This window comes from Suncus etruscus, chromosome 17, assembly GCF_024139225.1.
Source record: "Suncus etruscus isolate mSunEtr1 chromosome 17, mSunEtr1.pri.cur, whole genome shotgun sequence".
Taxonomy (NCBI): Eukaryota; Metazoa; Chordata; class Mammalia; order Eulipotyphla; family Soricidae; genus Suncus; species Suncus etruscus.
In genome coordinates this window covers 40179516-40204384 of record NC_064864.1, presented here as the reverse complement: position 1 = coordinate 40204384, position 24869 = coordinate 40179516, and the positions used below count along the sequence as shown (strand labels likewise).

Here is a 24869-nt window from a genome sequence, read left to right as displayed (position 1 = left end):
AAATAACCAAGGACACGTTCTATAGACCCACTCATGACCTTTGCAAAGACATCCCCCTTACATACGGCAATTTAGTTTATGCTAGTTCCCTGGGAGAGTTACTTACTGGACAAGCAGATTTAGTTTTTGTTGTTACTTTTACGTCTGGCTGTTTTTTAAGGCAGATCCAAGCACTGGTGTTTCTCTACCATTTGGGGAAGGACCTTGGACTTATAATGAACTTGATTTTGGTCCTGGTTTTTTACCTTAATGGTGGGAGCCTTGGGGCTAACAGACCCCTGGGAGCCTCTGTACCTGGGAGTTCTGTACCTGGAGACCTAGAGTATGGTCCCCATCTCTCAGTTGGGCTGTGATACTGTGCACACACCTTATGGCCTTTAAAGGGAACCCTATTATAGATCATTTATTTTCATTCTACTGCTTAAAAAATTTATTTGAAATGGTTTTCACTAATTTAGTGAGATGCTTTACTACTATCACTTATTTTCCATATGTCATAATGTTTTTTAGAATAAAATAAATAAAATAGTCATTCTTACAGGCCTTGCATGTGTCTGGGTTTTCTTTGTTAGTGTTAAGACTACATTGATCCTGGGATCAGGATGAAGATTTTTTTGGGGCTCTTGTTCTTGGCTGGGGATTGATGATAGAAATGGTCTGTCCTTTGTGAGTTGAAGAAAATGCAGCAACCAGAAGTATAAGTTCCAGTTCTGGGTACCAGGGCTGGTGCTAGTTGAGGGGTGATCTTGGGTCAAGCAGCCAACTGCTAGGTCTCATTTCTTCATGGATCCCTTGGCGTGGTGTCCCTAAAAATTACATCCTTCCACTTCAGGCCTTCTAAGTGGGAATTTCTCCAAACTTGCAGGTAAATCCTTCTCCTCCCTGTCTTGGTTCACCCCTCTGGACAGCACTGCCTTCCTCTCCAGGAAGTCTGCTTTGACTCTTTGCATTGCAGGTCAGATTCTTATCACTCCTGTGCTTTGTGATAAACATGTGGTGTTAGTGGATTTCCTTGTGGCATTTACCATAGAAACATTGTCAAAACAAATGGAAGAAAGAATTAACTCATGATCACCAGTGGAAGCATTGTTCATTCATCCAGGACTACTCCAGTCAGTCATGGAGACTTAGGAATACACCAACAAGTTTAACTGGATTTCTCTTAACTTGCCCCTCATCTGCCAGATCAGCTGCCAGGTGTGAAGACAATATTGGGAACACAATGAAAAAAAGCTCAAGGTTATTGGGTTTTCTGGGAATCTTTTCCCCACCCAAATGAAGACCAAGGGACTTTTCCATTCAGGGAATTGCTGTGAGGAAACTCTGACTTGCAGAACTACTACCGCCATGCTCAAAGCCTTTAAAGAGGCTCTCTCTGGTACTCCAGAGGAAGATGGATCCATGCTCTCTTCCCTTCCTTCCTGGATTTGAAGAACAGAGCCAGCATGGTCTTACTTTAAAGGCCAACCCCTTGGGACAAACTCTGAGGGGTTCTTCCAGCCCACAGAACTCAGGCTCCCTGAAACTGAGAAAGAGGCGAAAGAATAGTCACATGGCAGAATGATGCTGGGAGTCGAGCTGAGTCTGTCTGACAGGCTATAGAAAGTACCTGAAAGACTAGCTGTTTGTCTGCAGCTTGAACTCAAGCTTTGACCCTGGATACTAACCAGCTACTAATCTGTGAGTAAAGCTGGTTATTACTTCTATCCAGCTCATTGTTTATATGATCTTTGTTCCTTCTCAAAGCCGTGAGTCCTGTAATCAAGTACTTTACAGCACAGCCTCAACTACTCCATCACAAGAAGAGCTGGAGTCAGTGTACAGAGTATTCCATAATGGAAGCAGAAATAGGCTCAGAAAGGTTACTGTAGATAACTTCTCCACAACCACACAGTTAGCAGTTAGGGGACCCAGTCTGTGTACCTATCTGCTGAATCAGACATCATGCACTGAGAGCTATGGGGCAGGATTAGTCCTTCTTGTAATGACTGGTTTACCAAGACTGGTGAAACCAATCCTCAAGCTTCTCACTTGATCAGGTGGGACTTGCCAGGTGGCTCTTTTTGACCACCAGGAGACGCACTACATCTAGAGCTGGTGACACCAGTGAAAGCAGAGTACTAACAATTCATCAGCACCAGATTTAATAGAGTTCAAGCCTAGAGCAGAGAACTGGAATTTTAACAGGGGAGTCTTTCAAATCCCTAACAGACCTTTCCAAATAAGGAAACACATGTTTAGCGTCTCTGAGATATGCCTATGAGGAAATTTCATGCACCTCCAGGGCTTCTTTCTGTATGTCCCGGCAGCCTTAAGCAGATCCTGGTGGAAAAGAGAACCAGCTGCTGCATGTTCCCTAGGCACCAGTCCCAAATCCCTTTGTCCTCTCCCCAACATATACCACATCTCTGTCTCAAACCTGTGCTCTCTCCATGATGCCACTGGCAATATTTACCACCCTTCTCCTTACGCTGACTCGCCTTTTCTCACTGAAATATGTGTATTCAAAGAAAGGAAGTCTAAGGTCACGATCAGAATTTTTATGACACATTAAAAGTCAATGTTTTCTACACACAAAACTCCATGCTTGCTCATTTAGAGGTTTATGAAGCTCCTAAAGTGAGCAGTTGCTTCAACCTTTGGGATCCTGGATGGGCAAAAATCTCTTCATCTGCCATTTATTAGAATCTTTTTTCAGGAAAATAATAGGAGCGGAGAGATAGTAGGAGTTAGGCACTTGTTTTGCATGCTGCAGACTCTTCATTTGCTCACCCACCCAACACTGCCAGGAGTAGTCCCTAAGCACAAGTCATCCCTGAGCACCTCCAAATGTGGCCCAAAACAAAAGCCCAGAAACCTTGGTTCTGGATACAGTGTGTGTGAATGAATCCAACTCCTCAATACCCCCACCCACTCTGAAGCTGTGCCCTTGACCTTTGTGGTTTTCCCCTCAATGTCAGGGCATAATTTCCTCCCTTTCAGGCCTAGAATGTGACCTTCATCTGGATCTTGAAGACATTGAAAAGCCTTATAGTGTGTGCAGGCTCATCTCCAGTCTCTGCTGTGAGGAGGTGAAGGAAATGGTCTCTGGTCCCAGGAGGAGAGAGGGGCCATGGGGAACAGACCAGGGCCCAGTTCAGGGGGAAGAGGCTGGTGAAGCCTCTGAGGTCAGGCTGTCTGTTCTGAGAAGTCAGTGCCTCTCACTGACAGGCCTCACCTCCTGGCACCAGTACCTCGATGAGTGGATAAGTGTTTCCTTCTCTGGGCCTGGAGCGGTATCAGACTTGGCTCTGGGCCCCCCACTCTCTGTCAGAGAGGGAAAGGAGACTAGGATACCTCCTGGAAGGCTGAGGTCCCTGGTGCAGGCTGCTTTTAGGCTTCTGCCCCTCTCTCGAGGAAGCAGAAAGTCCAAATAGGCTTGCATCTGGGGTGTTCCCAAGGCTGCCTAAGCCAAGGCCGTCTCCCTCACCTCATCCTAAAATGAGATCTGGGGAGCATCTTCCTGTGAGAGAAAGGAGGCTACTAAGCTCAGAGAGCGACTTTGAGCTGGGGACAAGGAGTGACTCCATTTTCACGGTTGCTCCTGGGGATGGATGCGGACTCCAGGGCCTGTGCTGGGAGGCTAGAGATAGGCACTGACCAGAGCCTCAGAATCCCCTTTCATCTCCACATGTGCTAAGCCAGAAGTCCCCACGCTTTTTTTTTTTTTTAATCAGAAAAAGACATTACTCAGCACCTGCTGAAAACCTACTTTCTTGAAGTGAATGAAGTGTCCCCTAGTTGGACTCCCAAGTTTCTACTGGTGCCTCATCATTCCAGCTATGCACTGGGGTATGGTCCACTTCAGGGAACACTGTTCTAAAACCTTTCTCCCACCAGGTAAATTTCAAACTCTTCAGTTTTTCATGTAGTTACTACATTTTTAAAGACATTTATAATATTTGCATGAAAAAATACCCCAAGATGTTGTTTGATCTTATTTTTATTGGCATGTACAGTATTTCAGCAAGACTGTGGGCAGAGAAATTGGATAAGGCTCCTTGGAAACCAGCCACAACTACCACGCTGTTTCTATGGAAAAAGTGCAGTGAGAATTGCAGAAAGGGCATATTAGAGGAAAAACAATTCACATGTGGTGCCTTAACATGTTTCAAAATGATTTTTTTTCTAGAAGCAATCTGCATTTGCATAAAGCTTGAAGACTGTAACATTTCCAGGATATTTCGTACTAGTGTATTCCTACATAATTTATTTTACTTGAAAACAAAAATGAAAAAAAAAGAAAACTAACAAAAAATGTTGACAACTTTTTTCTAGGCGTTTCTTTCCCAGGGATCAATGTAATCCAGTCCCAGATGTGCAAAAATTTCTTCTTCAGTTTCTGCTTTGAGAAATATCCTCTGAAAGTATAACAAGAAATATGTGCATTTAGATATTTTTGCGAAGCATTTCAGTGCCTACAGAAGAAAAGTATATCTGTTTTGTTGGAATCAACTGGTGCCAAAATGTAATTCTATGTTTCTGAATATAAAACATCGTCTTAATTGACTTATGGAATTGTTAATACTTTCTCCACCCCAAATATATTAATGATAAATTATGATAAAATTGTGACAGTTTTACATATTTGCTAAAGATTTTTTGGGGGAGGGGGCATTGTGTCACACTGGTGATGCTCAGGGGTTACTCCTAGCTATGTGCTCAGAAATTGCTCTTGGCTTGTGGGACCATATAGGACGTCAGGGATCGAACCTAGGTCTGTCCTGGGAAGCCGCATGCAAGCCAAATGCCCTACCACTGTGCTATCTCTCCGGCCCTACTAAAGATTTTTATTTTTTTTCCTCTTTAGTTCTTAATCACAATTCTTCATTAAAACTTGAAGAATGTTTTTCTTAACATGCTTACTCATTGCATGAGCTTATAAAAATCCCAGTTCAGTGAAATCAGAATATCAGGAGATTTCATATGATTACTTAAAAGCTCTGGATAATCTAATGGACACCCAGAAGTAGGTACTGGTGATATGGAGAATGCAGAGGGAATTACAGGATATGAACTGGGATTCTTACTATAATTATTAGCAAAGAGGCTCTTTCTGTAGGTAGCTAAGCAGGAAGAATGGGACCCATTGGAAACCACAGCTGAAGAATGAAACCCATATTGATCACCTGTATACAGCTTTATCTGAATTTGGTTACCACATATATTAGTCAAACTTCTTTTGTTTGTTTGTTTTAACTAAGTCATTTGGCTTCTTGACATGTATATCTGGGACAGCTCTCACTAAGCATGTTTCATTGAAAACCAGCACCCCAAGGTATCTCAGCTGCTGAAAAAGCCTGGCTGTTAGCTGATGAATTGCAGCGTGGGTAGCTCTGGGAATCCTCCTGGCAGTAAATGTTCATTACTGATCTCAGAGGTCACTCAATATGTGGCTGCCATCTGCCCTCAAGAGTGTTGCAGATTGAGGCATTTTGATTTCCTTTGCAACCACTAAGGATAAACCAAACTCAAGGTATGTTTACTGCTGAGATTGTTTGGGGAACCTCAACTAGCTCATCTTTTTTTTTTATTTGGTTTTGGGGCTACACAGAACAATGCTTAGGGGTAACTCTGGACTCTGTGCTCAGGGATAACTCCTGGTGGTACATGGGAACCATATAGGATTCCAGAAATTGAACCCAGGTTGACCTTGTGGAAAGCAAACTCCCTACCTGCTGTACTATTGCTCTGGTGCCAGGCTCATTATCTTTGCTTTTTTGTTTTGTTTTGTTTTGTTTGGTTTGGTTTGGTTTTTGGGCCACACCCGGCAATGCTCAGGGGTTACTCCTGACTGTCTGCTCAGAAATAGCTCCTGGCAGGCACGGGGGACCATATGGGACACTGGGATTCGAACCAACCACCTTAGGTCCTGGATCGGCTGCTTGCAAGGCAAACGCCGCTGTGCTATCTCTCTGGGCCCAGCTCATTATCTTTGAATCCCACCCCATTGGTGCATTCCAGATCAAGTGGGGACTGTGTTTCCTTTGGGATCTTTCCAGTTGCCTTCATCTGAGAGCACCAGGAAAAGGTCACTCGGTAAAAGCAGCCAAACTAGTATCAGTTGCTTGAGGGTCCTCCAGGAGGCTGGGGATGAGGCTGGGGTCTGCCCTCAGGGACCCAACTCTACCTTCGTCTTGTCATACAGAGCATGGTTGTCCAGAATCATCTTCCTCTCATGTGTGGCATAGCGCCGGAGATCTCTCTCAAATTGCTGGCAGGAGAAAATTACAGTCAATTACAGTCAATTACTCTCCTGTCTAGAATGATCTCAATATTGAATATTTGGAGTCACCAGTCCTAATTACGAAATACTCAGCTCTGCTAAACAGCCCAAGACTTGGACTTGCACACTCCAGTCAGGTTCTGGAAACAAAAACCCAATTTTTGGTTGTTTCTTGGTCACACCTGTTGGGGCTCCAGGTTACTTCTGGCTCTGTGTTCATAAATCATTCCTGGAAAGTTCAGGGGACCATGTGGAATGCCGGGGATCGAACTCAGGTTGTCTGCATGCAAGGCAAATGTCCTACCCACTTACTAGCATTCCAGTCCTCTCAGATTGGTTTTATGCAGAACAATTCCTCCTCCTCATATAGCACCTAGGGACAAGAAAGTCTTGGCCAGTACTTGTTGAGTGAATAACTGAACACTATGAAGATTGTGTCCAGAATAAAATCTAGCTCAGGGTATATGTTAAATTAATAATAGTTTGTTGTTATTATTGCTTTCATAGCATTATTGTCAAAGACTTCAGGGGAACCAGAGTTTAGCCAGATATTAGTTCCCATCAGGCTGTATGTCCATCTCTTAGCAAATCATCCAATTTCTGTGAATGTTGGTGGTCAAACAGGAGGATGCAGGATGTGTGCATAAGATTCCTGAAGCCTCACGGGGGTGGGGAGAGAGAGAGAGAGAGACAGAGAGAGAGAGAGAGAGAGAGAGAGAGAGAGAGAGAGAGAGAGAGACAGAGAGAGAGAGAGACAGAGAGAGAGACAGAGAGACAAAGAGACAGAGAGACAAAGAGACAGAGACAAAGAGACAGAGAGACAGAGACAGAGAGAGACAGAGAGACAGAGACAGACAGAGAGAGACAGAGAGACAGAGACAGAGAGACAGAGACAAAGACAGAGACAGAGACAGAGAGACAGAGAGACAGAGAGAGACAGAGAGAGAGACAGAGAGAGAGAGAGTTCATGAGAGGACAGTCTAAGCTACCTACCCCAAAATAGCAAGCATTTCCTAAAATGAGGTCAGAGAGCAAAACTTGCAGCTTAATAGGAAACAGGAAAATCTGAGGAATGGAGGACAATAAATGCTACTTTGAAGTGTATTTTCTTTCATTGGTGGGGTGGGGGAGGTTGGCATTGGTATTATATATAGTGCCAGGAACTGAAACATGCGAGAGGTGCTTGTATTTTTACCCGCTGTATTTTCTCTCCAGTCCGAAGTGCGTTATTCTGGGAGAAACATTCCAAAAACCCTTTGCATGAGGTATTGGGGAGAGTGTGTGGGATCACTGCGCCCTCTAGTGGTAACAAGCCGTTTCGCGTTCTAGGAGATCTGGCTTCCTTTGCAACTGGCAGTTCTGTGTGGACTAGGGCTGGGTTGGAGGTGAAAAGCAGAAGTTGCTGCTTTGTGGAAGAACGGGCCAGTCCTCAGCCTCCCTCCCTCCCACCTCATTCCTCCCACGCCCCCATCGGGGTCCATAATGGCTCATGGGGGCAGAATCAACAGTCCTGAGCTCACAGTTGAATGCTAATAAAAATCCCAGGACTCCTCTGTTAAATCCCCAGGAGCATATCCCCATAGATGGTTAAAGCCATAAGGAGATTATTAATTACATATTAATGAAATATAGTAATAAAATATGTGCATATATTATTATTAATCTCCAAATTCTCATTTGAAGTGTAATAATAGTCATGCAACAAGAAATTATTAAGCAGGCAGTTACAAGCTTGGACTCTAATAAGAAGCATCACAATGATTTCTGCTCTGGGGAGTTTTGAATTCAAGCAGGGGATGCAGAAAAGTCTTGGTAAATGAGTCCATCAATAATCAGGAAGGTTAAAAGGTAACTGCTGTGGACAAAATGTGCCTGAATGAGGTCTGAGAAAGGAGGTGATAGAAGTGAAGGTCTCCGCCAGGTGGCCTCTGAGCCAGGCAGAGGGAACAAAGGCTTTAGCGAAGAGAGAGCCTGGAAATGGAGTTCAAAGAGGTAAGGGCAGGGGAGATTTCACTGAACATGCAGAGACTACAAGAGTTCACTGCAACGTGACAGGCAAGAGAACAGGTCTTATATATGCAAGGACCCAAGTTCTACCTCTGCCTCACATGGCCCCATGTGGGGCATCAAATTGCCAGATTCTAGCATTGTGCCACCTGGTGGCTTGGTCCCATTTCTCAGGCAGTTCAGTGCTAGTGGTATGGGGTGCTGGGAATTACACTGCCACATCATTACAGCTGACTCAGTAAGTGAGGAAATTAGGAACTCAGTAAGTTAGGAACCACTGGGTGCCAGGGATTGAACCGGGGCTAGCCTCACACAAGACAAGTGCCTCAATTTCTATGCTGTCTCTCTTATCTAAGGAAGAGATACTTTTCAAAATTTGGGGGAAGTAGAGACTAAATTAGATGAGGTACTACTCTGCAATCATTCCCACATCCCTGTGCTCCCTACATCTGACAAACACAGCCACCACTCTTGACTGAAAGCAAGTTAAACTAAAAAACAAGCTATTTTGTTTGGGGTTTTCTTGTTTGCTTTGGTTTGGGGTCACAGCCAGTAATGCTCAGGACTTTGCAACCAGGGATCACTTCTGGTGGGGCCTTTCACTGGGCCCTGGGAGGACACCCCACCTGTCACAGGTGGGGCATCTAGGCTCTATTTCAGCCACCCTGCTAAGAAGTGCATTATGTCATGTTCTGCATAAGAGCAGTCATTGTGAGAATCTGAGAGACCAAACATGCTGCAACATGCTGGTCTTGAAAAAGAAATGGGGACTGAGGAGAGACAAAGTGACCATTTAGAAGATAGGACTCTTATGCCTTGCATGTGGCAGACCTGGATTTTATCCCTGGCATCCCATATGGTTCCCTGTACGCTGCTAGGAGTAATTCCTGACTGCAAGTCTGGAGAATCTCCTGAACACAGTCACATCAAATATGACCCAAAATCAAAACAAAAAAGAAAAGAACTGGAGGCCGCAGAGATGGGACAGCTGATAGGGCATTTGCCTTGCCTAGAGTCAACTGGGCTTGATCCCTGGCTCTGCGTATTTTCCCCAGAGTACAGCTAGGAGTGATCCCTGAGCAAAGATCCAGGAATAGCCCCTGAGCCCTGCCAGTTGTGACCCAAACCCTCTCCCCGGAAGAGAAAAGGACAAAGGCAACCATTCCTGCCAACAATCCCTAAGTGGCAGGAGGAGGGGAAGGGGCATCACCTGAGACTTTTAAAGAATAGGTCCCGGGGCAGGCAAGGTGGCGCTAGAGGTAAGGTGTCTGCTTTTCAAGCGCTAGCCAAGGAAGGATCGAGGTTCAATCCCCAGCGTCCCATATGGTCCCCCAAGCCAGGGGCAATTTCTGAGCGCATAGCCAGGAGTAACCCCTGAGCATCAAACGGGTGTGGCCCGAAAAAAAAAATAGCTCCCTTTCCAGCAGACTCTTCCCCAAGGTAAAGTCTTGGAACCAATACAGAAACTACGGACTATTTCCCAACTTCCTGCTACTCAGGAAGTCTATCAGTCCCTTTCTAGGGTCAGAGGGTTGGTGTTGAAATTATTCCTACCCAAAGCAAAAACAGCCGAAGACATGAATGAATAAGTGATCTCTCATCACCCAGATTAAACTTTCCAATGACTCATTTTACTCAAAGCACAGGTAGTTTGGGACGCGAAGAGTGAACCCTCCCCATAGCCCTTACCCGGGAGCCAGTCCAGCCCAGCAGGGCGAAGGCACGGCGTTCGTAAGGGCATACAATGAGGTCCACGCGCACAGCCTTCCAGGCCTTCCCTTCCTGCTGGTTGGCTTTGGTGCCTGCCACCCTCTGATGGTGCAATTTTAAAATCAGAAAACATTTTTGAAAATGATCTAAAGCATCCACTTTCCTGCTAGGTAACTTGAGCTTCTCAAATGTTGACTCCACAAGGTCGTAGTATAGAAGTAATTTCTGAAAAGACACAGAAGATTCTGGATGAGGCCTCCAGGGTTAGAGGTTCCAGGAGGTTCCCTGTAGGGCCTCTTGAAGGGCCTTCACAAAGGCTTTGTCAAGCTGGGTAGAACTTTGTTTTATTTTTTCCTTGTCAGATGAGGTCCCAGGAATATTGGAAGAGGAAGCCAGGTAAGACATGCACTCCCCCTTGGTAGGGGGAAATTTAGTGATTAAACAGACAGTTAAGGGCACCACTTGGTAATGCTATGGAACCTTCCTCTGCATTCCTGAAAAAAAAAACCCAAACAAACAAACAAACAAGCAAAAAACAGGAGAAAACACCAATCCAGCAAAGTCTCTTCAGCCCAGAAGAAACAGCAAACATACTCCATGCTGTTGTTCCAACCTAGCCTCCCTCTTAGAGCACTGGTTTATTTGATCCAAAAATTGTGACTGATGTTCAGTCTTGCTATTAGTCAGGACAACTCTATTTCTGGGGGCTCTTGGTAAGGAAATTCTTTTTGCCAGAGATGAGGGTTTTGTGTGTCTTGGAAACTGGGATAAACAAGTGATGCTAGTCATGAATGTGCTTTAGCAGTGACACCCAGCACAGAAACCCTCTTCCAATGCATGAGATACAGTAGGGATAGGCAGAAACAAGAAAGTCACTGCTCCATCTAAGGTGCAACTTGGACAGCAAATAACTGCAAAATACTTATAGCTGTGAGGGTGTGTGACTTGCCATCATACATTGTCTAGGAGGTCAAATGATCTCATCTTAGCAGCAGTCTTCTAATAAAACTTATCAGAAATCTATTAGGGAAAGGATGGATCCTGAAACAAAGGATCCTGTCCCCAGGGTGGGGGTGGAGGTCAGAGAATTGGCATTTTAACAAGATTTATGTATGAAAGCTGCTGATTCACTTTTGAGCTCAGGTTCTATGATTAGAAATATCTTGCATTTTTTCTGCAACACTCAAATACATTGTTAGAATTGTACCCAACAAAATGCTTAATGGGAAGAGTCCTTTATCTCTTGCTAATCTCAAAAGAGGGTGCTCTTGTCCCTAAGAGCCCCAGTAGGGTAGAGAATTAGAACAGAATAAGCAGAGACCCCAAGGCCAGAGAGTCCTGCAGGAGGAGGTGGTGGATGTGGCTCAGTGCAGCCTGGGAAACTGGCTCCTCTGAAGAAACTTACCTTTGTCTAGCAGAGCAACCATTTGTGTCAACTTCTTAGTCCAGTACTGTTTGAAAGCATGTTTTATGAAACTATCAACAAGGCTCACTTTGAAGACAATTTTGCACTAATAGCCACTTCCCTGAAGTCTTCAATAGACTGGCTTCCTGATATTTGTTCTCTCTTGCCTTGCAGGATAGTGACACTTAATAGACTGCTATTAGACTAATGACCTGGAGAGTGATCTGTTTTGAATTTCACAGGCATTTGGGAACCGTGCTTTAAAAAAAAAGGCACCACCTGAAAATGCAGACACATTAGGGCAGAAGGTACCCCTCCAACCCCATTATGTCTCCTGTCAAACTTAATGTATCACCCATCTATCCCAATACACCTGCCTATACCTTCTGTCCATATACCCCACTGTACCTCCCCTCTACCCTCCCCTTCCCACTGCCTCTAGGACCGCCCCTCTGTCACTCTGTCCTGAGCAGTCAAGACCGGTTCTGATACTTCCCTGTTGCCATCTCTCTTTAGTCATTTCTTTTTCTTCTGTAAAATTCCTGGAAGTTTTGGTTCCCCTCCAGAGCCTGTAGAGTCCCAGGTCTATGTCTGTTTCCTATTCCTGGGGACCAGAACTCTGCACTGTGACTGTCCTAAAGGGGTTAGCTGGGGTGAGCAGGCTCAGCCCTCAGCTTCTTCTTTCCTTTCCTCCTGCACTTCCCTGAGGGCTTAACAGGGTCAGTTTGGCTTGGCACTGACCCACAGATGCTACCCCAGGTGTTTGCAGACCTGGGCCCTGCTCTCTAGGGGCACCATCCCCCACAATCCCACAATCTGTGCTCTGGTTTAGGATCAGATGGAGGGGCGAAGTGTAACAGTGGGACAGGAAACGCTTTTGCTTCTTTTACTCCCAAGGTGAGGAGGAGGCTGGTCTGTTGACCACTTTGGGCTCTGTGGTAGCCCCATGTATCAGTAAGTGACTCATGGGCATAGGGGTTGGGGGAAGAATGATACCTGACTGAGACAGGGGAGGCTGGGCAGGAGGAACATGGCCACATCATGCCCACCCTCCAACAGGCAGGCATTAAGGATCTCTTCTGCCATTCAGACATTGAGTTACAGTCAGGAAAGGGGCAGGAAAAGAGACACTTGGAAGATGCAGCAGCCTCATAGGTCAAGCAGACAAAGGAACAGATGGGGCTGTGCTAGAAGCCCACATCTTACCTGATGACTGGTGGCCAGCAGTGAGTATGCATGAAAACCTGGGAAGAACAGTGGAAGAAGTACAGAAGCACCTCCATTCCCTCCATACTCCTGGATCAGAAGGCAGGACCAAACAGGTCTGCTGGACCCAAGCTCGTATTCCCGTATTCCCCACCCTGTCCTGGCTGCAGGTCTGCCCTGTGCTGCCTCATCTGACCCCCTTCTCTTTGATGACTCTGCTGGCCCCACTTTTCTTGGCCAGGAAAATTTGCTCCTTAATTTTCCTCTTTAGATCCCTGGATAACCTGGTCCCTCAGTCCTGAGTGAGTCTGGTCTATGTTTGGCCCAGTCCCCCTCACTGCTTCCCCACTTCCCACTTCATCATAGCATATGAAGCACTGCCACACCTTGTGGACTGACTTCCCTGACTTTCAGTTTGAGCAAGCTGCCTCCACCTGTGGCCCAGACAAATGGGTCCTCACAGAAAATACACTTTGTCTATGTTTGTGCCTCTGGATGTCCAGAGCAGAATTACAATCGCCCTTGGCCCCTTTTCCAATAAAGCAAGGGTGTGTCAGCAAGGTAGAGCCAACACATTTACTTCCAGATGCAAAGATCTCATTATGTGCCATAGGGTATTGTATGAATCATTAAAATAATTTAAAATTAATAAGATGGAAGTAGAGAGTGCAGGAGTGAAGTTGCTTTTCTTGCATGTGGTTGACCATGTTTCCTTCCTGGGCACCACACATAACATGGTCCCCTTCCCCACTCCCGGCAGCTCTGGAGGACTCTGTGTAGGGTTGGAATGGCCACAGATTCTGAGCACATCCTCAAACCCTAACATTGAACCCTCCCTAGAGCAAGATAGGAAGGAACCAGGGCCTCCTGTGCACACACTGTTTGAGAAGACTCCCCACAAACTCCCCCAAAAACCAATTTAAATAAATGAGTCAATTCATGGCCTTTGCACATATGTACAGGAAAATCATGTACACAATTTAAATATAGTAATAGCATTCTTGAATACCCTACTTTGATCTTTCTTCTTACCTTCCTTTCCCATGTGTTGATCACATTTTGTAAGAGTTGTTGCTCGTCTTGTTCTGTTGATCCTGGACTGGTAATTAGAAAGTCTACATCATGTCCAATCTTCTTACCTCTGATAAAAGTTGAAAATGGAATAAATTTGATTTTTAGTTCTCACGCTTAAAAACCACCTTTGTTCTTATGCCCTGTGTTTACATTTATGGCTCATGAGTGTTTTTAACCTTTGATCCTTGGAAAATAAATCTATGACTCAAAAATCATAAACAGTATTATAAAATTATGTGCCTGTGGGTAAAACTAACAGAGGGTATTATTTCTTCTACACATGCACATATGTGGACATGGAGATTAGAATGACAAACAAACCAAAGATTGTGTTCACACAACATAAGATAAAGCTCTTAGAATTATGCTTCAATCTCCTTCATCACAAAAGTTGAAGTAAGTGTGAGGGGAAAAGGGGCAAGGTGAACAAAAGACTTGATTCCTGAATTGGAGACCTGGAATGCAGATCAACAACTGCATACATCTGAGAAAGGACCATTCACTGATTCATTTTTTGACTCAGCCAATATTTCTAGAGTGCCTATCTGTTCCAGACTCTAGGCACTAGTTTTCTTAGAATACTGAGTTCTAAAACTCTATTGGAAAAAGCACACAGACAGATAAATTCCTTGGCAGTTGTCTAGGGACTAAGGAAGGGTTTTACCCAGCCTGGAGGATGAGACAAGGAAGGTCTTTTTTTTTTTTTTTTTTTTGAGGAGGTGGCATCTAAATGGTGTCTTAGCATAAGAAATAATCATCCATGCTAAGTAATTGCAAGAAAAGTCAGTTTGAGCAGAAGAGTATCATTGAACAGTCACAGAAGCTGATTGTGCCCAAAATGACAAAAGTAATTGGGGGTTTGTGTAGTGAACCAGGAAGAATGGAGAGGAGGAAGAGAATGAGAGGCTGATATCAGGTCCCTCTGGGCTTCTTGGGCCATGTTCCAAAGTCTATAGGGCTGGGAAGCCAGTTAGATATAAGAGGAGAAGGGACAGAAGCAGCCTTGGTGATTTACCTGCGGAACCCTCCAGTTATGGTGATGAATGCATCAGGCAGAAATGTCTGGACAGTCTCTTTGACCATCAAGCTGACAGCCTCAGCTTCCTCCCTGGTCACACAGCTGACAAGATCTTCATAGTAGCGAAATCCTGAGAGACCAAAGAACGTATCAGTAGAGGCAGCAGCAGCTTTTCACAGGAGGGATGCTGCCTTCTAACAATTTGGTGTGCTCACCCAATATCTAAACCACATTTTCTCAGAGATAAGTTATTTTTTTCTTTTTTTCTTTCTTTTTTCTTTTTTTTGAGGGGGGGGCGAGGGTTCACACCAGTTCAGGAGTTACTCCTGGCTCTGCACTCAGAAGTTGCTCCTAGAAGGCATGGGGGACCATATGGGATGCCAGATTCAATCCAGGGTCTGTTCTGTGTTGGCCACATGCAAGGAAAATGCCTTACTGCTGTGCTATCTCTCTGGCCATCCCCTCTTGGTTTTGAAGTGACTTTTCCCTGGTAACTATGGTTCTTTGCTTTCTGGAAACTTGCAATATCCCAACAAAGAAAGAGACCGAAGAAAGAGCCCTCTAGAACCATGCTGTTCCAACCTGACTTAAAGAACCAGTTCTCAATCAAAAGATACGTCATCTCATTTTAAATTTGTTTATTTGGGTGCCATACTTGGCAGTGCTCAGGAGTTACTTGTGGCTTTGTACTCAGGGATGACTTCTGGTTGGCATGGGGATTCATATTGGATGCCAGGATTGAACCTAGATTGACCACAGGCAAGGCAGGCACCTTAGACACTGTACTATCTCTGTCCCCAGTATACAACTACACTTATTTAGGTTCACACACACACACACACACACACACACACACCATTCAGAGAAGTAACCACACCCACAACACAGCTATCATGTTTAAACTGGGCCAGTTCCATAGACTCGCTCCGTATACTAACTTACAATGAGATGTAAACTGAACAATGAAAGATCATAGGTACACCAGCTCACACAGCAGAAAGCTGGCCATCTTAGGAGAAGAGAGCTGGCCAAGTCCCTGTTCTGCAGAAGCCATGCCTGCTGCCTCCATCACCAACCCCATTTTCCTGTTGGCTCTACCTCATCACTGATCCTCTACGATTCCCTCGGGGACACCAATCTGACCAAACTTCAGGTACACTGGTTCAGGGGCTGATATCACTAGGGCTTCTTGGAATGAGTGTGGTCACATTTCTCAGCCTTTTCCAACTGCCCTCCTAACCCAGCCTTATTCTCTTCCCAGGGTCCTTCTGTGGTACCAGGTGGCTTCCTAGTCTAATGTTGTACCTCCCCTCATTAACCTCATATTTGGAATATCAAAATATTCCAAATATCCAAATATTCCCAGAATATTCCAAGTGTGGTTTACTTGGAAGCCAAAACCTCTTAGAGAAACCCTGTTCTAGAGCACCACATTAGTGTGCCTGTTAGCAAAATTTGTACTGCTCTTAAACAGTTAGTAATTAATTGGATATTAATCATAAACTTGGGTGCAAATGTTACAACATATTGAAAAGAAAATATGGGGAATATCTTGATGGTATGCAAAATCCCTTAAATAAGCAAATATTTACATTTTCTGAACACAAGATTATGATTATAATGGAAAGATAGATAATATGACTTCATTAGGCATAAGAACTTATGTTAGTCAAATTACAGTATTAAGAGAATGGAGGCTGGAGAGATAACATGGAGGTAGGGCACTTGCCTTGCATGCAGAAGGACGGTGGTTCAAATCCTGGCATCCCATATGATCCCCTGAGCCTGCCAGGAGTGATTTCTGAGTGTAGAGCCAGGAGTAACCCCTGAGTGCTACTGGGTGTGACTCCCCCCAAAAAAACAACAACAACAACAACAAAAGAAAATGAAGAAGCAATCAACAGACTGGGAGATGAAATTAGTATTTCCTATATTGGACAGAGGACTTATATTCAGGGCATAAACTGACTCCTAAAAATTAAAGATTAACCAACATACTTTGAAATAAGAGGAGAAAGATATTTTTTTGAGGAGGGAGATTTTTAATAAGAAAACCTTACAATTAAAAAAATTTTAATGTATGAGGGCCTAAGCAATATTACAGCAGATAAGATGCTTGCCTTACATGCAGCTGACTTGAATTCAATCCCCAGTACCCCATACTATTCCTCAATCATGGCCAAGATTCAGAGCACAAAGTCAGGAGTTAGTCCCAAGCAATGCCATTTGTGGCCCAAAAAGCCAAAAAAAAAAAAAAAATCAGTAATGACTGATTTCAGTAAATGACTGATATCATTTAGTAACAATATAATCCTCTGCTTAATCAGAGGATTAAAACCAAAGTTGTTTGGGGGTAGATATTGAAGTAGTTGTCTATTTTTTAATTATATATTTACTTTTTCTTTCTTCTTTTCTCTTCTTCCTCTTTGTACCTTGTCATATTTCCTATCTCAAGACCATGGCAACTATGTGGTGCATATTTTTAGTGCTGCAGTGCTCACTGGATATCTTATTTGATTCCTCTTTTTGAACTGTTGTGGTGTCTCACCTTTTTCTTTTCCCCATCGTCCCTCAAACCAAGGATGAGAGCCTCTAGAATGACTCCGCTCATAGTCGGCGTAGTCGATTTTTACCCCATTATATTACCTTTCTCTTCCTCAAACAAAACCACATAACTTGAACTTTCTAGTCTCGCCTCCCAATTGGAGGGGGCAGTAATGGAGTCACCAAGACCAAACAGTTATAAGACCACTAAGTAATAAACTAGACACAGAAGGAACCACGCATTCTAGCAGCCCCTGCGGGGGAGAGTGGAGGATATGGGAGGCAGGATGGGAGCGGTTGTGGGAGGACAATTCGGAGGTGGGAATCCCCCTGATTCAAAGTAAATATGTACCTTGAATATTACTGTGAACGATATGTAAGCCACTATAACTAAAATAAAAATTATATTATAAAAACAATAAAAAAAAACCCCAAAGTTGTGATGGACTACAATTGCTTGAAGAATATATGTGTAGGTAGTAAGAATGAAGATGGAAAGAATTTGTTGACTCCTATGAAAGCAACTTCATTAAGGAGGTTAAATTAACACAAGAAACATACAGTTCAGACATTGACTTCAAGGCCAAGGAAACATGAGAACACTGGAGCCTTAGGGGTCACAAATTGAATGCTATTATAAGTAAAACTGAACCAAGTTTTCTTGCAATCTTTGGATTCTTTCAACACATTCAATTACCTTACACTTTGCAGTATTTGTGGTGGCAGGGAGCAAACTCAGGGTCTTAAACATGCAAAGCAAGTGCTCTACTTCTGAGCTATATTGCCAGAATCTCTGAAGTATCCTAAACCACCTCCTTAACATCAATTCATTTTAGTAGTACAGCAATAGATATCTGTAGTGAGAGTTTTAAAGTTCTACATATGAGAGAAATGCGTACATAAAATAAAATCATGAAGCAATCTGAAGGCAATCATTAACTAATTCAGTGAGTATAGGTGCTTTATTCATCTGTTTGAGAATCCAATTGGATGAGAAAAAAATAGTTTACAAAGCGGGGTTAAAGCCCCTTTGATCTTGAGTTGGTGGTTGGTATCATGGTAAAGGTTTTCACCGAAGTCAACAGATTGCCCCCCATTTCAAGTGTCAAAGGTCCTATTGTCTTTCCAAGACATTTTCTCACTACTTACATGTATGCTAATTTCTCTTAAATGGCATTTCTAGAGCTAGTATAGATCATGCTTATATACCTTTCATTATGGTGCTTAAATAAAGATATTATTTAAAAAGGAAAATAAATAAATGAATATACCCTTCTAGGAGCACCAAATATAAATACAACAGACTTGGTATTTATATTTTTACTGATTTAATTTAATCAGAAAATAGCTGTTTTTTAATCATCTTTCTATACCTCCCCACCTCTTTCTTTTATCCCTCTAATGGAAGATTTTTTGGATTTCTTATTATTAAAGATGTTGATGAACTAAGAAACCATGTGACAATAAATAAAGAATAAAAAAGTCTGACTGGGGAGGGGGAAGGAGAAGAGAAATATAAAAAAGCAGGGGGGGGCAGCAAAAAGCTTAGCAGAAAAAGCACATGTGAGGAAAGGTACATGGATAACAGGGCCATGGAATAAAAGCAAGCTGATTCCGATGAAACTTTAAAAAAAAAAGAAAAAGAAAAAAGAAACCATTGTGCTTAGAACTGTGATTCTGACTTTCTTTAAAATCCCACTTACATTTCCATTGTGTGTTAAATATATACAATTTTTTTTGGTTTGGGGACCACATCTGATTGTTATTATTTTTTACTTTCCAATTCTCCAGATCTACTCCCTGTCTTTCACTCCTTAATCCAGGACTCTAACCAAGCTGGGACCACATTTCTAAAGGAGCATCTTTTGCTAAAACCAAAGCAACAACTAGGGTAGTTTGACATCTATATAAAGAAATGATAGCAGCACAGAGTGCTTTTGCTTTCTGCCTGCATGAAGCTGTGGGCTTTATCTGTGTGATCTGATTTAGTCCCCTCCTAGTATTATCTACCTTTCATAGACAAGGCCACTAAAACTCAAAGATTAAAATAATTCACTTAAGATTACATGGCTGAAAGTTCTCAATTTGATCTCCTTAGATCTGTGAGCTGCTCTAGCAAATTAATCAAGCTTGATGTCATGGAAATTTCTGATTTATAACCAATTAGTCAGAAGTACAGATGCCTGAACATACAACTGGCATCTCAAGAGGAGGTGGTCATAGGAGACCGAGTATACCTGGTGGAAAAATTGCATTGAAATTGAGCTGAACTGAGTTAATTTGTAGAATAGATTGCCAGAGAGATCTGAAATATTGTGTACCTGAAAATTCTTCACAGTGGAAATAAATTGCTCTTAGAATTTAGAGGTCAAATTTATTTTGTTAAGATTTGATCGAAAAAGTAAGCTCTGAACTCTGCCACAACCTGCATGGCTCATGAGCAAAGGAGGGCTTTGTAGGAGATGGCTTACCTGCTTTCTGCATGTTTGTGAAATTCAGGGTTTTGTCTGACTTTATCTTGCTCAGTGTTCTGAAGCCCATCTGGAACCACTTCTCAGATGTTTTCAGTCCTACTCCAAATACAGAAGTAAAGAGCTAAAATGGAAGGAGAGACATGATGTTAGTTTCTAAAATGCTCATTATGCCAATGAAGTGATGCTTTCCAGGTAACACAGTTAAGAAAAATAAAAGTAGGACTGAGATACAGTAAAGAGGTTAAGATGGCCCATAGGCAGTAAACCCTGGTTAGATCCCCAGTACCACATATGATCCCTTGAGAATCAATAGGAGTGATCTCTAAACACAGAGCCAGAAGTAAGCCTGAGAACTGCCAAGTGTGGCACACACACACACACACACACACACACACACACACACACACACACACGGAAGAAAAATAAAACTGTATAATCAAATATTTGACCCAGTTCATCCTGGATGAGACACAAGAGTAGGTCATAGTGTCTACATAGGGTTTCCCTACAAGCCTGACTGGGGCCTGGCATGTGGAAGATGTTGCCTGAGTGGTCAAAACAGATCACAATTATCCCTCAAGGGCAGTCTTTTGGCAGTGTAAGACCCTTTCACCCACACACATGCTCTAAAATTGAGCTCCCATATGACCCACACATAATCTGCACATTCATCACAGTCTAAACTTGGGTGCACATACAGGTTGTATAAATCACCATGTCATAGCTGGCAGTGCACTTGAAGTCTGGATTCTCATCCATGACCATCTTTTAGGCCTAAGAATCACTTCTGAACCAAGGGAATGGCAGAATTCTCTGTTGTCTGAAACTTCAAGGTAGGAAAATTGAGTAGAAAGAAACACTGCTTCAGAGTAGACTGCAGTATAGTGAGGAATTTTCTAGCACTAGCAGGAAAGTGCCAATAAGAGTATATATGGTTTGTCCCATGATCCTGCTGTTCCCATGGTCTGTATGTATCTTGAAATAGTGTAGCAATAACCTTGGGCACCCATATTTATTTGAGCACCTGCTTCTTCAACTGCTGCTATGTAATGACTTCTGTCTCCCAAATTCATTTGTAGAGGTCTAATTCCTAAAGCAAAAGTGTTCAGTAATAGAGAATTTGAGAGATAATTGGTTTATATACAGTTGTAAGAGTGAGTCCCTCCTAAAGACTCAGTTCTCTCAATAGAAAAGGCATCACAAAAGCTGCTTAGCTTTCTCTGTGTTATATGAGCACATTAAAAAGGGGGTTTTGCAAGCCAAGAAAGTCCCAATCAGAGCCAGCTGCTTTACTAATCTGGATTATGATAATCCAGAAGTCTGAGCAAACAAGTATTTGTTATTCAAGCCATCTACCAATGGAACTTGTTATAGCACCTAACCTGACTAAAAGAACTAATGGGATTAATTTAAAAACATTTTAAAACTAGAAATTGAGCTCCCATATGACCCAACAATATCACTCCTGAGAATATACTCTAGGGACCCAAAAACAATTCAGAAAAAGCATCTGCTCATTGTAGCACTATTCAAAATACCCAGAATCTAGAAACAGCCTAAGTATCTGAGAACAAATGAGTGGATAAAGAAACTGTGGTACATCTACACAATGAAATACTATGCAGCTATTAGAAAAAATTAAGTCATGACATTTTCTTGTACATGAATATAGAGAGTATTCTGCTGAGTGAAAAAGGTCAGAGGGAAAAATAGAGATGAAGGTCAGGATGACTGGTCCATTATAGGAAGCTTGCCACAAAGAGTGGGAGAGTGCAGTTAGGGCAGAGAAAGGACCACTATGACAATAGTATGTGAAAACTATCACTCTAGACAAAAATTGGGAGCTGAGAGGAGGCCAAGTGATATGCATGATACCTCCTCAGTAACTATATTATAAATCAAAGTGTCTAAAAATGAAAAAAAAGAGAGGGAGAGAGAGAAAAAGGAGAAAAATATCTATAAAGAGGAGGAAAAATGTATTTCATAGAGGCAGGGATGGGGGCACAGCTACTAGGGGTGAGTGGGAGAGAAGTTAGGGACAATTGGTGGCAGGAAATATGCACTGGTAAAGGAATGGTGTTGGACACTGTATGACTGAAACTCAATCATGAACAACTTGTAACTCTATTTCATGGAGATTTAATTAAAATCTCTTACTTTGAAACACTGATATCGTTCATCATTTAACACAGCCTTAACTTCAGAACTTTCTCCATCTTCAATAATATCCTGCATGGACAATTGAAAAATATTTTAAATTAGTGGTGTTGCACAATCACAATCTGGACCTGAATTTGTAGAGTAATAGCTTGATTTTTTTATGAAATAAACTTCTGTTGCATAGGAAATATTTTTATAGCTTATTTTAGAAAATTAGGCAATTTTTAAATAAATAAAATTCCTGGATCATTATATATACAGTAAACGCATTGAAAGTCTCAAAGACCCAAATGGAAAAATTGGGGTCCCAATATATATAACAGCAAATCAGATTAGTTACTAATAAAAGTATGTCTAAATATTTGTCATAATTTTCTTTTCAGTGGGTAAAACTTTTCAGATGAAAAAAGAAATTTTTATTGGAACAAGCTAGTTTTATATCCACAAAAGAGCAAATACAAGTTTGAGCCCCTTCTATGCCAGTTCACAATCTATTCTCTAAGTAAAGCTGGGATTATTTTCCTTGAATCAAGTACTCGAGTAAACTGAAATTAACTATATTAAAATTATACTCAATGACTAACTTGCTTGCTAGGGAATTTCTTAAACATCATTATAGAAACATTCTCTCATTTTCTTCCTGGAATCCACAAGTAATGATGCAGAATCTGTGGTTCTGGTTCAGTGTCTGAGACACCTGTTGCCCTACTGAATGTGAAACCTGAGAGAAAGGAGGTCTTTTCTACATGTGTGTTTGAAGTTGGACATTCTCTGCTTGGTGGTTTTAGGTTTTGAGTCTTCCACTGGGATTATCAGTTATCAGAAGACTATTTTTTTCTTTTTTTCCTGGCCAATCTCATGAATTTCTAGAAGCAATAATATTGGGATATGGATCACATATATAATGAATGCATCTTTATATACAGTAGAACAATCATATAGGAATATAATATGTTTGTAAAATATTATATATATATCTGTAATACACCTATATTATATATATAATATGCATGTGTAAAGGAAAATAAGTCATGGTCATCAGATCTATAATTGGCTAGAAAATCCATTCACCATTTCCCTCTCTCTCTGCTCCCTACCAAATAGAAGGTGAGACAAATCACATGACAACCTTACCTCAATGATACTCTTTGCTTTGTCCCCCAGGCAAGGAATTCCTTTTGTGTCCTTCATACTAAGGATTGTGAATGGCAGAGATTTAAGTACAGAAGATGCTCTCATAAAGGCCAGACAGGAAGTCTCATTTTCTCGAAATTCAAAATTTTCAGCCAGTATATCAAAGGCATCCTGAAGAAGGAAACCAGAACACAGCCTGTTTCCTAGCCCTAAGTCAGTGGCCACTCATAACTACTACTTGCTCTTCTGTATCAAACACTGCCTGACCATTTTCATACAGGTGTAGAATAGACCTCCAATACCTTTTCACCCATGTCTGGTTGTACTGTCACTAGAAAGACAGACTCCAGGGTGGTGTTAGATATGAACACGTGTAGTTTACCACCATTAGGTATCCAGAAATGCTTTAACTTTGTGCCTATAGCATGCCACTGATCACTATTAAGCACATTCTACACCAGCCTGAGACAAGCAGTAGCCATCTCTTAGCTTGTACACAATACAATGTATTCTGAATATGGTTTGTTGAATGTATATGATCACAGGTGGCTGACCCTGTGATGGGGTTATTTGAGGTCGTCACAGTTGTGTTTCCTGTAGAGGAAGTAGGTGCAGCTGTGTGGCATTGCAGGGGGTTATGATTTCCTGGTCTTCCTCACAGATGTGGGGCTAGTATTTAGAAATGCCAAGTTCTGTATTGATGTGCTAGTTCATCCACCTGACACCACTCTAGGCTAGATGAGAAAAGCTCTTGTAGGTTTGGGGTGGATCATTTAAACATAAGTACTGAACTTCAGGGCTGCATGGGGTTTTAAAGATGATGGAACTAATTTCTTGTGGCATAGATAAAGAGAAAGGTTTATAGAAAGGAGCTTATGTATCTAGGCTAGTTAATATCAGAAATGCTAGATTTGAGGCCTGTTGCTCAATCTTTGGTTTCATAAAGTTAGGCATTTAATGTTTCAGTACAATTTCTATGTGATTTGCTCTTACTATGCATTGGACTAGTTATAGCATTTGGTCTTTTAGAGTATTTGACTTTGACTACTGTTGTGTCCATTAACGACTAAAAATAGTAATCTATCTTCTCTATCAAATATAATTTGGAAACAAATTACAAATGAGTGAATAAATTGTGGTATATATGTATGATTGAATTCTATGCAGCTGTAAGCAAAGATGATATCATGCCATTTGTTGCAATGTGGATGGAGGATATCAGAGAGAGAAAAACATGGAGAGGTGGGTAGAATAAATATCAGAGTGAAGATGACATAGGAACAATGGTAGAGGTTCACTGTGGAGTGCATTAATTTTCATATTGAAACCATATGATATACTTCATACCACTGTACCCATTTTGCCTAAACTACACAAATTACCTAGACTATATAAAATTAAATAATAAAAAATGAATATAGGGCCAGAGAGATAGTACAGGATGTAAGGCAATTGCTTTGAATGTGTCCTATCTTAGTTTAAATTCCTGGCACTATATGTATGTATTAACCCACATACCACCAAGGGTCACTCGAGCACAAAGCCACTACTAGTCCCTGAGTACTTCTGAACATGCCCTCCCCTCACAACACACATACCACCATCACCAAGAGAGTATGTTATAATTATATTTGTATTTCTATGACCAAAGGAGACCCGTTGTTGGCAGAAAGTTCCAGATATCAACTGAAGATGGGGTTGGGGTAGGGCGTAAGGGTAACTAAAGGTAGAGGCAATATTTTTAGAAAAATAAAGCATTTGGAGCGGGAGTGACAGCACAGTGTTAGGGAGTTTGCATTGCACACGGCCAGCCCAGAATGGACCCAGTTTCAATACCGGGCATCCCATATAGTCTCCTGAGCCTGCCAAGAG

General features: G+C 42.2%; 1 protein-coding gene across 1 annotated transcript in view; it reads right to left on the bottom strand.

Moving 5' to 3' along the window:
• Positions 1-4313: 4313 nt before the first annotated feature.
• DNTT (DNA nucleotidylexotransferase) overlaps positions 4314-24869 on the bottom strand; it is a 38637-nt gene continuing 18081 nt past the window's right edge. Inside the window, exons 4-11 of the mRNA XM_049790404.1 lie at positions 22998-23168; positions 21861-21932; positions 19701-19824; positions 14683-14815; positions 13626-13734; positions 9962-10207; positions 6170-6253; positions 4314-4400 (exon numbers count right to left, since the gene is read on the bottom strand). Of these exons, the coding sequence (XP_049646361.1) occupies positions 4314-4400; positions 6170-6253; positions 9962-10207; positions 13626-13734; positions 14683-14815; positions 19701-19824; positions 21861-21932; positions 22998-23168 (1026 nt within the window). The remainder of the gene's footprint in view (positions 4401-6169; positions 6254-9961; positions 10208-13625; positions 13735-14682; positions 14816-19700; positions 19825-21860; positions 21933-22997; positions 23169-24869) is intronic.